Raw genomic sequence first — 14,306 nt, 5'->3', positions numbered from 1 at the left:
TAGTGAACTTCAGAGGACAGGTTATCGTGATCAGCCTTGCCTTGAACAGCAGAATTTGACTGAGTGTGGTATCAGGGAGGATGGGTAAAGCTAAAGTCAGAGGGCATCAGAGGGAAAATAATACAATGGATGGAATTATATCTTGCACAATGGAAGACGGCTGTGCTTTTTGGAAGTCCTTGGACATTATATCAGCAGTGCCTCAGAAGTGTAACCTACACAGAAGCATTTTCAGCTGCTTCTGTTTAACCTTTCTTCCAACAAAAGGTCAGACTTGATAACTGCTAAATATCCAGAGCAAATGAGGCAGCCCATGGGAACCCTGAGGGAAAATTCGGGCAAGATTGATAAATGTCAATTAGCACTAGTGACAATATAAAACAGGACAATGTCTAAACTCTCACCCATGGCACCAAATGACAATACTGACATGAAATTTGTTGTTCTGAAAGCAGCAGTATGGTGCAACACATTAAAAATCACTATGATTTGCAATAATAATTTTTTAAAATAAATATGTAGTGCAAAAAGAGAGCAAAATAGTGACGTAGTGTTCATGGGTTTCTGAACTGTTCAGAAATCTGATGGCAGAGGGGAAGACGCTGTGATGGAATACTTTCCTTTCACTCAATAACACTACTTAACACTACACAGACAGTACCACCCATATGATTACCAACCCATCTACCACCGTAAACATTCATTTTCTCCTCCACCAGAATACAGAGGCTAGTGTGTGTATCATCTACATAATTCCCTGCAGTTATTCACCTAGGCTCCATCAACTGCACACCCTACACCCACCCATCCCCACCCAAACATAATGCTCAACCTTCATCACCAAGAATGATAAAGTTTCAGGCACAGGGGAACATGGGTTTCTCCCCAAGTCATACACCCTTCAGTCTTGGAAATATATTGCTGGACCTTCATCGTTGTTGTGTCTCAACTCTGAAACTCTCTATCCAAAGGTACTGTGAGGGTACCGTCACCAGAAACTTACAATAGCTTTTAGTTAGGAGAGAGCAATAGATGCTGGCCTTGGTAGCAACAATCAGAATCCAAAAGTGAAAGAGAAAAGCCAATTACCAAAAAATGGAGGCTTTGCCCAGATGCTGCCAGGACTGTAATTTCAACCTTACCTGAGCAAAACTATGATCTGAGAGGTCAGAAGGAAGTGAGTGTGTAGTGGGTCCAACATCCTGTACTCTTCCATTGGTATACTTGATAGCTGAGTACCCCTGCTTAACCTGGATGCAGAGCTGCCATGCTTACGCAGTCAATATTTAACACAGTACTCGAATGAGGGCGATTTTGAGAACTCCAGGGTCCATTCAGCTAGTGTAATATCCCATATTGTCACACATTACACTCATTTCACTTTACCAGTTCTGTTTAATTTCCATGTTGTTACCCTTTTCCTAAGAGGAAGGTGATTTACTGGAACATTCAATATACACCACAGTACTACGACCCATGATGATGTGTTGATGTCTTAACCTAAACCAAGATCAATCTAACCCTTTCCTCCTACATATATATTTAATCCTTTTCGCTCCTTATGGAGCATAGTCCTCCACTTCCTGTGATCTCTAGCAGATGTTTTTGCAGTCTCCCAAGTTTGGCCGGCGGCTTTCAGTTCATCCAAAAGCCTACGCCTCCAGGTTTGCTTTGGGCGACCTCTTCTTCTCTTCCCTTGTGGATTCCATTCGAGTGATTGTCGAGTGACATTCGACTGGCTCTTCCTCAGGGTGTGGCCGACCCATCTCCACTTCCTCCTCCTTATCTGGAATACAATGGGCTCTTGGTTTGCTCTCTTCCATAGGTCTAGGTTTGACACTCTGTCGTACCACTTGAGGCGGAGGATCCGCCGGAGGCATTTGTTGAGAAAGGTCTGGATCTTGTTGCAGCTGGCGTTAGTGATTCTCCATTTTTCGGATCCATATAGCAGGATGGCTTTCACATTGGAGCTGAATATACAGAGCTTAGTTTTGACAGAGATGGCCGTAGATCTCCAAACAGGTCGCAGGGTTGTGAAGGCATGTTGGGCTTTTCCGATCCTTGCTCTGATGTCCTCATCTGTACCTCCTGATTTACTGATTTTGCTTCCGAGGTAGGTGAATTTGTCTACATCTTCAACTATTTGTCCTTCAATCCGTAATGGCTCCTCTTGTTTGTTATTAATGCGTAGAACTTTGGTCTTCTCCTGACTGATCTTAAGGCCTACTCGCTGTGTGGTCTCTCCCAAGGAATCTACTTTCTTCTGCATATCTAGGAGATGGTGTGAGAGAAGAGCGAGATCATCTGCAAATGCCAGGTCTTCCAATTTCCCTGTTAACGTCCACTGGATGCCTCTCTCTGAGCCAGCATAGGCTGTTCTTGTAGCCCAGTCAAGTACCCAAGAAAAAGTAGAGACAACAGCAGGCATCCCTGTCTGACTCCAGTAGTGACCAGGAACTCTTCAGACAGTCTCCCATCGTGGATGACCCTGCATGAGAAGCCATCATAAAGCTGCTTGATGATATTCACCATCTCTTCCGGTACACCATAGTGTCGTAAGATGCTCCACATTGACTTTCTGTCCAGGCTGTCAAATGCCTTCTCAAAATCAATAAAACACACATATAGCGGAGTTTGCTATTCTATTGTCTGCTCCACAATGACTCTAAGTGTAGCTATCTGGTCAATGCATGATCTCTCTTTCCTGAACCCTGCCTGCTCATCTCTAAGTCTCTGGTCAATGGTGTCTTTCATCCGCTTCAAGATGACCCTGATGAGAACTTTGCAAGGAATGGACAACAAGGAGATCCCCCTCCACTTGCCACACAGTGAAAGATCTTCAGATTTTGGCAGCTTCACAAGGAGGCCCTTCTTCCAATCTGGTGGGATCTCTCCTGTTCTCCATAACAAATTCAGCAGTATATGCAAATGGTCCACCATAACCTCTCCACCCTCTTTCAGTGGTTCTGCAGGAATGATATCTTCTCCAGCAGCCTTGCCGTTCTTCAGGTTTTTCAGGGCTTTTCGAATTTCTTGCTTGGTGATTTCACCTATATTGATGTTAAGTGGGTCTCCAAGCTCCAGGTCAGGTGGATTCTGTGGTGGTGGTCTATTCAATACTTCCTGGAAGTGTTCCTTCCATCTTGCCAGCTGCTCTTCAACCGAAGTGAGCAGATGGCCTGTCTTGTCTCTAACAGGTCTGTTGAAATTGCTTTTCTTCCCTCTCAAAAGCTTAGTTGTCGTGTAGAGTGCCTTGAGGTCCCCTTTACTGACTGCTGTTTCTGCTTGCTCTGCTATTTCATTGAAGTATGACCTCTTATCCTTTCTGAGCTGTTTCTTCACCTCCTTGGCCATCACGCTGTACCTGTTAGCGGTGATTTGTTTCTGTTGCCGGGTTCTGGCCTGATTCAACTCCTGTTTGAGCTTTTTCCTCTCCTCCACCTTCTGCCATGTCTTGTCCCTGATCCAAGGTTTACTGCTGACTGGTGGTCTTCCCAGCACTTCTTCGCAGGCTCCTACAGTGGCCTGCTTGAAGGTAATCCAGGTGTGTTCCGCTGTTCTCTCATCTTGTTCCTCTATTTGAAAAGCCCCAAAACGGTTTTGCAAGGCGATGTGGAAATCTTTCTTGTTCTCTTCCGTCTGTAGTTTTCTAACATCAAACTTTATTCGCATGTTCTGTTGCTTCTTCTTGGCTGACAGCTTCATCTTCAGCTTTGCAACAACCAAATGGTGGTCAGATCCAATATCTGCTTCTCTTTTGGCTCTCACATCTTGCAATGAACTTCTCCAGCGCTGGCGGACTATGATGTGATCAATCTGGTTCTCTGTTTGATGGTCAGGTGACACCCAGGTTATCTTGTGGCAGCGTTGGTGGGGAAAGAGGGTACCTCCAATGGTCAGTTCGTTGAAGGCACAGAAGTCGGTAAGGAGTTCTCCATTTTCATTCATATTCCCCAAAAAATTCTGGCCCATCTCTCTCTCCCTGCCAGTTTTATCGCCGCCTACTTTGGCATTCAGATCTCCCATGACAATCAACATATCTTGCTTAGGTACCTTTCCAACTACTGCTTGAAGCTGGGTGTAGAAGAGATCTTTTTCTTCTTCCTCTGTGTTGTTAGCTGGGGCATAGCACAGGATAATGGATATGTTCTGGAATCTGGACTCAAACCTGGCTGTGATGATACGGTCGGACACTGGTTCCCATTCTATCAAACTTCTGGCTGCTTCTTTGGCAACATCAGGGCCACACCAGCCTCACGCGGGTCTTCCTCTTTTTCTTTGCTGGAATAGAGCAGAGTTTCTACCGTCTGCAGTTTGGTCTCACCAAAAGTATTCCACCTTGCTTCGTACATGCCCAGGAGTGTGAGGTGGTATCAGTTCATTTCCTTCACTGCCTGTGTGCACCTACCTGTCTCCCAAAGCGATCTCACATTCCATGTTCCGATTAGGATAGATTTCTTCTGTGAGAGCAGCTTTGGAGCCTCTGTTATGGTTTTCCTCGGGTGAAGGAGGGTTGTCAGCTCTGCAGCTTCCTGACGGGTTTGATTGCAGTGCGTCATCAGCCTCCTGAATGGGGCCCTGCTTTTCCCGAGACCTGGGTTAGTGGTTGACAATCTGTTGATGGTTTCTGTAACAATTGCTTGTTTTACGTGAACGGGTTGTTAGCCCATTGCACAACCCCCAACCTGGAGGACCAGGGGTTTTCTGTCGGGGTCACCTTCCCCTAGGCGATGGCATTTCCATGCTAACGAGCTCCACCTGCCCGGGTTTGAAATCAGAGTTTACCCTCTCCTAGATAGGCTGCCATCCAAGGCTAACGAGTCCTATCTACCCGGGTTTTGAATCGGAGTTCCTTCTCCTAGGCTATGTTGGTTCGCGGCACCTTCTTCCATATTATCCGGTGCACCTCTCACACGAGGGATCCCCCATCCACCACCCGAGGGACGCGCCTCAACGCCGTATAGCCCCAGCACGAGGTTTCCTCCTACATAGTCCTCTATTTTTCTTTCATCCTTGTGTCTATCCAAGAGTCACTTAAAGTACCCCTAATACTGCTGCCTCTACAACACCCCCTGGCAGTGTGTTCCCTGCACCTATCATTCTCTGTTTAGAAAACCCACCTCTGACATCACCCCTCCTCATTCCTCAAAACATCTTAAAGTTAAAAACCTCATATTAGCAGTTTCTGCCCTGGGAAAAAGACATTGGATATCCACTCTATCTGTGCCTCTTGTCATTTGCACATCTCATTAAAAATCACCTCTCACTCTTTTTCTCTGTAAAAAGAAAAACCCCAGCTCACTCAATCTATCCTCATAAGCCATACTCTCTAATCTAGAGAGCTTCCTGGCAAATCTCCTCTGCACCACATCCTTAAGCTTCCACATCCTAATGAGGTGACCAGAACTGAACAATGAGGTCTAACCAGAGTTCTATAGAAACACAACATTACCTCGTGGCTCTTCCCTCAATCCCCTGACTAATGAAGGTCAACACACCACACACCTTCTTAACCACCCTACCAACTTGCTTTGTAACTTCGAGAGATCGTTAGATGTGAATTGCAAGATTGCTCTGTTCTCCTACACTGTTCAGAATCCTGCCACTACCTTTGTATTCTGCCTCCGTGTTCATCCATCCAAAGTGAATCACTTCACCATTTTCCAGATTTAGTTCCATCTGCCACTTCTCAGCCCAGCTTTATATCCAACATTGTCCCTTTATAACCTACAATAAGCTTCTGCACTATCCACAATATCACCAAACCTGGTGTTATCTTCAAATTTACTAACCCACCCTTCTGCTTCCTTATCCAAATCATTAATAAAAACACATCTGTCCCAGAACGCCACTGGTCACCGGTGTCCAGGTAGACTACACTGCATTTACTTCCGCCCTCTGCCTTCTGTGATCAAACCAATTCTGATTCCCGGATCCCATACCTTCTGACTTCCTGAATGGGCCTACCATGAAAAACCTTGTTTAATGCTTTGCTAAAATCCAAACACACCATATCCACTGCTCTACCTTCAATATATTTTGTCACTTCCTCAAACAATTCAGTCAGGCTCATAAGACGTAGCCAGCCTCTCACAAAGCCATGTTGACTACCTTTAATCAAACTTTGCTTCTCCAAACGCTCTGAAACGTGTCTCTAAGTATCTTCTGTAATATTTTGCCCTGCACTGCTGTAAGACTCACTGGTCTATAATTCCCAGATTTATCCCTATTAACTTTCATGAACAAAGGAATAATACTTTCCACCATTCTATTCTTTGGCTAGTGAGGAGACAAAGATCATTGTCAAAGAAACAGCAATCTCTTCTCTTGCTTCCCCTGGTAACCTGGGGTATCCCATCCAGACCCAAGAAACATACCAATCTTAATGTTTCTCAAAAGTTCCAGCACATTTCTTTATTAACAATGACATATTCCAGGATATCAGCCTGTGCAATGCTGAACGTCCTCTCACTGGTGAATACTGAAGCAAAGTATTCATTAAGGACCTGCCTACCTCATCTGATTCCAGGCACCTGTTTCTTCATTTAACCCTGATCAATCTGACCCTCATTCTAGTCAGCCTCTTGTTCTTCAGGTACACGTAGAATGCCTTGCGGTTTTCATTAATCCTATTGATGCACCATCAATAACTCTCGCTGAGACTTAGGAAACGAGATATTGGCTTTTATTGACTGGAAGAATAAACAGCACTACATCCTGGGGAAAATGAGGGAGAGCAGCAGCCCACAGTCGCCTTTATACAGGGGTCTGTGGGAAGAGCCACAGGAGCAGTCAGCAGGGTCTGTGGGAGGAGCCACAGGAGCAGTCAGACAGGTATATCTAGTTCACCACACCTATGCACCAAGGTCTTCTCATATCCCCTTCTAGCTCTTGTTAGTCCATTCTTAAGTTCCTTCCTGGCTATCTTTGAAATCCCTTTCTTCTAGGGTGTCTCAGGAAACAGCTCGTTAGCCCTCGCTGGCAGTCTCCCAACTCAGCGCCAAGACACCCACCGTTCTCTGGCTTCGTATGTCTGGGGTGACCTGTTACAGCTCATTGCCAAGAAATACCAGACCGCACACTGCATATAATTAAAGGAAGTATATTTATGAATATTAACTTAACTAAAGAGTTCATAAAGAAAAGAAAAAAACTCAAAAAAGGTCTATTATAATTAAACAGTCAAATGTGCACAGGTTGGAGATAAACTCTTCCAGAAGCCATATTCACTAATCCTCAGCAGACTGTCACACCTTGCTCCATTGAATCACGGTCCCCACTGGATTGAACCCTGTGACCGGTTCTCTCCAGCGTCTCCTCTCTTCATCTCCCACCAAACAAAAGACCAAAAGCTCACTCTGGTGTCAGGCACAAATAAACCCTGCTTCCCCAGCCTTCTCTCCTGATTGGATGGCTCACATTCCTCAGCACCCACTTCTACAGAAAGACCATGACATGAAACACCCTACAACGTGAGCAGTAAAACCTTTAGCAGGGTGTTACACTTGTACCCCTCACAAGACTTGTTGGATCATTTCACCTTCAGTATGATTCTCTTTCCCTCTTAACCAGATGTTCCACATCTCCTGTCAACCATGGTTCCTTCACCCTATCATTCTATCCCTGGCTCAGTGGGATATACGTACCCTGAACCCATGAAAATATTCTCTTATTAGCTTCTGTATTTCCATTGTGAATTTCCCTGAGTACATCCGTTCCCAATTTATGTTCCCAAGTTACTGCCTAATCGCAATATAATTCGCACAATTAAATACTTCCCTGTGCTGTCTGTTCCTATCTCTGAGCAAAGCTATGGAAAGTCAGGGTTTTATGGTCACTACCCACCAAAAGACCTGACACCTGACCAGATTCATTGCCTTGCACCAGATTTAGTTTGGCTTCTGCTCTATTTGCCCTGTCTACATACTGTGTCAGGAATCCTTCCTGGACACATCGAACAAATTCCAAGAAAACTGATGGGAAAGAAATCTTAGAGTTCAAGTAAATGGCACCGATAAATTCTAACAACATTGCTATAGTTCTTTTCAGATAAACAGTAGATGTAGAACAATACTGCACACTATGGAGCTTTTGACCCACAGTGCTTTCACAAGGTCTACCCTTTTGATTCAACAAATGCAATATTTTAATTGAGCAAATGGAACAGCTTTAACCTGAATGTGAATATATCAATAGCAATATGTCTAAAGTACTGTTTTCACACATTGTGTTTATTGATCTATAAAATATATTTAATGAAATAAAACATTCACAGTGCTTTGTCAGAACTTAATAGCTTAATGGAGGCAAATACTGGATACATTTTGTAGAATGTGATGAGTGCATACATCATATACTGAAGCAAATAACAATTAAAAACAAGTACAATAGTCTTTTCCATCGTTACAAAAGGTGGGATTCTTCATGCCCTTGGAATTGAGATGTGGTCTCTCAATTCTTCTTCATTTCCCTCCTAAAATGTAAATATAAAAATAGAATTAATTACAACATCCCTAAAAATCAAAGGACAGAAACTTCGACTAGGTGCAGTCTATGTACATAACAGAGATTATTAGATTGGTAATTCCAATTTGTTCGTTCAGTTGCCACTTCTTGTACACAGTGCCCTTTCTTTTAATAATGGGGTGAATTTTCCATTGACTTACAATTCCCGGTCCCCTGCCCCTGAGCTGCACTAGTTCTCCCACTGTCGCCCCTGGCGTAGTCTTCTTCTAGGAGCTTGGCTCCCAACACATCAACATGACACGAGCTGAATCTATACAAGACTACAAGCTCTACTCATATCAGCTAGGGAAGTTCTGTCACCTACCCTGCCCTTGCCCACTGTTAGCCCCATCTCCTCTGGCTGTTTGGCTGTCAGGGTCTTCAGTGTTATAAATTGACAATATTCAAACACTACTGAATGTTTGGTATATTTTAATTGAACAAAATATTCAGTAGCACTTGTAACTCATCATAATTTAAGTAATGAAGTATTGTTTGAACATTTATCTCACCCCATACACAATCATATTCAAATATAGGTAAAGCAAACATTAAAAATAGAATGAATAATAAATATTAATTGTTAACCTTCTCCTGACATCTGCTTTCCTCACATTCATTTGAATGTGATTTCTGGGCATACTTTAACCTAGCCCCAAATTTACAGGCTGGATTTCCAGCCTAGGACATGGAAGGCTGTATATGTTCATACTGCTTCTTTGGGCTCCGCTCTCCGCCGAAAACAGGATGAGGCAGTCACAGAGTCCAGCAACAAGTCAATGGTTGACACCTGAGCTGAAAACTGGAACTTCCTCAGAGATACCCGGTTAGCTCTAATGACAAGTACTGGCAATAGCGTGAAGGATCTATGGTGAAGTGTGTTGATTATACGGCCCAAAGAACTGTCACTTGATAAAACACTCTGCCTGGGCTCATTAAGCTGAGGAAGTGGTTTGCTGTCTTTTGTTGCTTTTCTACACTCATTCAGATTTTGCTTCCAACACACTCTAAATAAATACATCTGACAAAAATGTCTGTTCCAAAACTGTGTTCCATTATATTCTTACTTGCAAGGAATTTCTTGATTTGACACAATAGCATATAGTGTACTCATGGGCGAACATAGAAAAACGGACATTACTTAAATGCATTTCGAAGTTGAATGAATATTTAGACAGAATGATTTATTTCCTTACTTCAGAAAGCCGCTGATTATATTTTTCACCCACTTATCTTCAGGGTTTGCACATATACTTAGGCGTTTCTTTGTGTAAAAACTGTGAAGAAATTTTTTGAAAGAACTTTGATCATACTGCTAGATTACAATTCAGATCATGTCTACTTTAAACATAGTTAAAGAACGTAAAAGTAACTTCAAAACATTATCTTCCTATTTAAGAGAAAAATTTTGCACTTACATGACAGCATCTATGCTGCAGAGTTCATTTGAATACTGCCAAACATAGCCTCTGATAACTTTCAAAGGTAAAGGTTTTGGTGAATATGAAAGACAACAGTCAACTGGAGACTGAGCATCTATATAAAATAAACATCAGGGATATTGGTTAAAAAAGAAACAATTCACCAACAGCAAAGCAGAAACAACATGTCAGTTTAAAGTTAGCAGGTACTAACTGAAAGATTCAAATAGAGGCAAACGTTAGGACGTAATTACCTGCAAATGACAACCTTTCCATTGAGCTGATCATCAACAGTCCGACCAGCACTGCCATCGACAGGTACCCACAGTTGCAGACAATTTGTTTCATTCTCTTGATTTTACACAGAAAGTGACAAAACCCAAGAGATTAGGAGAGTGTAAAGTTGATCTGATTCAAGAGTGCAGTGATCTGCCTTTATATATCATTTTTTTTCTGTGTGAATTTGCAGAGCACTTCCTTGTGGTCTTATCTTCCCACAATATAGCCTTAATCATTTTCATCGAATTTACATTTTCGGGGAACATAAACCATTAAGTGTGGTTGCCTTCACCTTTTATGGTTGCTAGGTTCCTATCATCTTGACAACCTTTTTTTGTGGCCATTCCATGTTGTGAAAAGGGCCATGAGTGGCTGGATATGGAAAGAAAATTTAAAAAAAATAAGAATATAAAAAAAAAGACTGACAAGGAAATTAAACCATGATTATGAGTATATCTTTGTGGAAGACAAGCCAAAAACTTGCAAAATTAGCAGAGTAGTATTTCACTATTTGACTGATTAAGATGCTGAAAGAAATCAGCTTTAGTAAAAAAAAAGTGCTGAAGAAATCTAATGAATCAATAAATCCCAAGAAATCGTAATTGTTGATCCAATTTTTTAGCAAAGATAGAAAACCTATTTGTTGATAATTTTCTAAAATTTCATCAATTCAAGAATGATTCCCACAGACTGGATGATAGCATATTATAACTCACTTTTTTGTTAAGAATGGAAGAAGGGAGAAAAAAAAATGGGAACCACAGATCAAGTGGGAAAATGCTGGGAAATGATAACAGAGAACTTAGAAAATAGGTAGAATCAACATAAATTTATAGAGGGGAAATGGGGATTTTTGAGGTTGTTATTGCAGATAAGATAAGGGGGAACAAATAGATGTGGTGAATTTAAATTTTCAGAAGGCGTTTGAAAACATACCACACATGAGATTATAGATTATATACTGCAGCAAAACAGTCTTTCGCCCAGTAGTCCATGCCGACCACCAAACAATCACTATACTAAAGCTATACCATTTATTTATTTATTGAGATACAACACGGAACGAGCCCTTCCGGCCCTTTGAGCTGCGCTGCCCAACAACCCCAGATTTAACCCTAGCCTAATCCTGGGACTATTTACAATGACCAACTAACCTATCAATCTATCTTTGGACTGCAGGAGGAACCTAGAGCATGCGTCGTTGGGTGGAGAACCTGCAAACTCCTTACAGACAGCAGTGGGAATTGAATCTGTGTTGCTGGTTCTGTAAAGTTTTGTGCGAACCACCACGCTCCCCTTTTATTCTCTCTACACTATTGTGAACTCATATATGTTCTAGCACTCACCTACCCTCCAGGAACTATTTACAGTGGCTAAATAACCAACTAATCTGCAAATTTTTGGGATATGCACCTGCACCATCACCGGGACAATGTTTAAACTCCATACATTCAGCATTGAAGGTTAGTATCAAACCTGGGTCACTGAAGCTGTGGGACAGCAGCTCTAGGATAGTCAAAGGATAGAGAAAGACCTGCCCCAAGTAATTACCCTCCACAGGCAAAGCAACAACATGCAGACCACAACAGTGGATAAAGTGTGTGGGATTGGAGTAATATACTAATGCATACTGAGGACTGGCTAATGGACATACAGCAGAACATCGGACTAGTCATTTTTAGGATTGAAGACTGTGATAACGGAGGTACTGTAGCTATTGGTGCTGGAGTCCCATATGTTCAGATTCTATGTCAATGTTTTTAAATGTAATCTATCAAGTTCTCTGATGGAAGAATGTTGAAACAGGCAAAAATGTGTCAGGTAGAATACACTAATGGAAAAAAAACTTGGTTGTAAAAATAGAAAATAAAGTGATACAGCACCTGTAATATTGTATGCAGGTCTGATCTTCTGAATTAAAGAAAACTGTTTTTGCAATAGAGAGAGTGTAATGATGTTTCTCCAAATTGAGTCCTGCGATGGGTGGGGAGGGGTTGTTCTCATATGAGGAGAGATTAAACAGGCTGGGTCTTTGCAGAGGGATGGAAGACAATCTCCCTGAATCACATGGTGCTTGACAAAGTAGCTATGGAAACAGATATCTAGAAACTGGAGTAATGTATAAGAGAATCACCTTTCAAGACAGCAATGAAAGGACATTTAATCTTACAGTGAGTGATAAACCATTTGAATTCTCTACCGCTGGGCTGTGAAGACTCAGTTGGTGAGCATATTCTAGATAGGAATGCATAGGATTTTGGATATTGTGGAAATCAAGGAATATGGTGTTAGCGAGTGCCAAGTTAGCTATTTCCAATGGTTATATCCTTATGGGAAATAACACCTCATTCATGGGACTCTCCATCCCTTTCCTCAGCCTTCTAACATTTTGCATTGACAAAAGCTTTTTCAACTCTTTTAACTGTGCTTGACAATTAGAGACATTCACACACAGCTACAAAACATGTTCTCAATATTAAGAGTAACACACACCAAATGCTGGAGAAACTCAGCAGCTTAGGCAGCATCTATGGAAAGAAATAAGTAATTGATGTTTTGGGCTGAGACCCTTTATCAAGACCTTCACCTTCCTCTGAGTCCTGATTTCCAAACGTTGTAATGTGAGCAAAGTCACTGGAGAGACACTGAAGCTGGTGGATCTAGAAGTGTTTTATTACACAAAAATGAGCAGCAGGCATCATATTGAGACATTCGTGGGAAAGAGGTCTGTTCAGCTCAGTATTATATCACATTTTACATGCTAAAGCTCAGAGATAACAGCGGGCCAATTCTATAGTTACAATGTATTAACAGTGCATCCTTTGAATTACAGATAATGTTCACACCTTCTTCTTCGCACCCACACTCCAGACACCCAAATTGAATGTTAATCAGCATTGTCTGGATTTCAATTAACTGGTGTCCATAGCTCCAGGAAACTATTGTTCAGGGCTGCATTTCAAATTTAATCTACATTCCACATTCAGGTCCATAGATTGGTTGGTGAAGTAAATGTTTTCTATATTCCCCAGCTCCAGAATACACCCTATCATCTAACATCTGCTGAATCTCTTGTCTTCACAATATTAAAAAAAGGGAAATATTAATCCAAGAATTAAAAAATGAGATTCATTTTGCACAAAACAAATCACCTATCATTTTGGTAAAAGTCAGTGAGATTGAGTGACTGGGCAAAAACAAAGCTGTCAAAATGAAGTTTAATGTGGGAAAGTGTGAGGTGACACACTCCAGTAACATAATTAAAAAAGACAGATTATTATCTAAATGGAGAGAGACTGAAAGTGAGTTAAGTACCGAGTGATCTTGGTGTTTTAATGCACAAATCATAAAAAGCTAGTGGGCAGATCCAGTAAGCAGTTAAGAAGGGAAATGGCATTCCTGCAAAAGGTTTGGAGTTTAAGTAGGGAGGTTTTGTGGCAAGTGTACAGAAAGTTGTGGGAGTTGTTATGTACTTGAAAGCTGTATACAGTTTTGATCCCCTTACCTAAATAAAGGTTTTGTAATATTGGAGGAAGTGCAAACAAACTTTATCAGGCTGATTCTTGAAACAAGAGGGTTATCCAACTAAGGTAGACTAAAAAGCTTGGACTAGTACTCGTTGGCATTTAGACCCTTATTCAGGCATGTCAGATCCTGAAAGTTCTTGACAGGGGACATGCTGGGATGTTTTTACATGCTGGGTGAGTCTCAAACAAGGGAACATGACTACAGGATAAGGGGCAGGTCCCGTAAAACTGATGTATGTAGAAATTTCTTTTCTCAGCAGGTGGTGAATCTCTGGAATTCTTTGCTCCAGTGGGTACAGGTAGCTGAGTCAGGGGAGGTATATCCAGTGGTGGTAGATAAATACTCTATCGAATGAGGAACAAAGGAATTTGAAATACACAGATCAGCCATGATTATTTAATATTGAGTGATATGTGAAAGGACTGGACTAATCCTGCTCCTATTTCCTTGTGTTGTCACATTATCTTCAAATGAATGGGACCATGTCCAATTCCCCAACTGTGCTTTGTGCTGAGATGAGGGACTAGATGTGAAATGAATGCTGCCTATCAGGTTACTATGTTACAGAATAGG

General features: G+C 41.8%; 1 protein-coding gene across 1 annotated transcript; it reads right to left on the bottom strand.

The window, feature by feature from the left end:
* Nucleotides 1-8,210: 8,210 nt before the first annotated feature.
* LOC140723809 (C-C motif chemokine 20-like) lies at nucleotides 8,211-10,357 on the bottom strand. Its single transcript, XM_073038348.1, has 4 exons — nucleotides 10,181-10,357; nucleotides 9,924-10,041; nucleotides 9,702-9,782; nucleotides 8,211-8,473 (listed from the first exon to the last, which is right to left on the bottom strand). The coding sequence occupies exons 1-4, from the start codon at nucleotides 10,272-10,274 to the stop codon at nucleotides 8,452-8,454; spliced, it is 315 nt and encodes a 104-aa protein (XP_072894449.1). The 5' UTR covers nucleotides 10,275-10,357; the 3' UTR covers nucleotides 8,211-8,451.
* Between the last annotated feature and the right edge of the window lie 3,949 nt (nucleotides 10,358-14,306).

This window comes from Hemitrygon akajei, chromosome 3 (assembly GCF_048418815.1).
Source record: "Hemitrygon akajei chromosome 3, sHemAka1.3, whole genome shotgun sequence".
In the NCBI taxonomy this organism is placed as follows: Eukaryota; Metazoa; Chordata; class Chondrichthyes; order Myliobatiformes; family Dasyatidae; genus Hemitrygon; species Hemitrygon akajei.
Note: the sequence above shows the minus strand (reverse complement) of the source record. Positions and strands in the feature narration are given on the sequence as shown.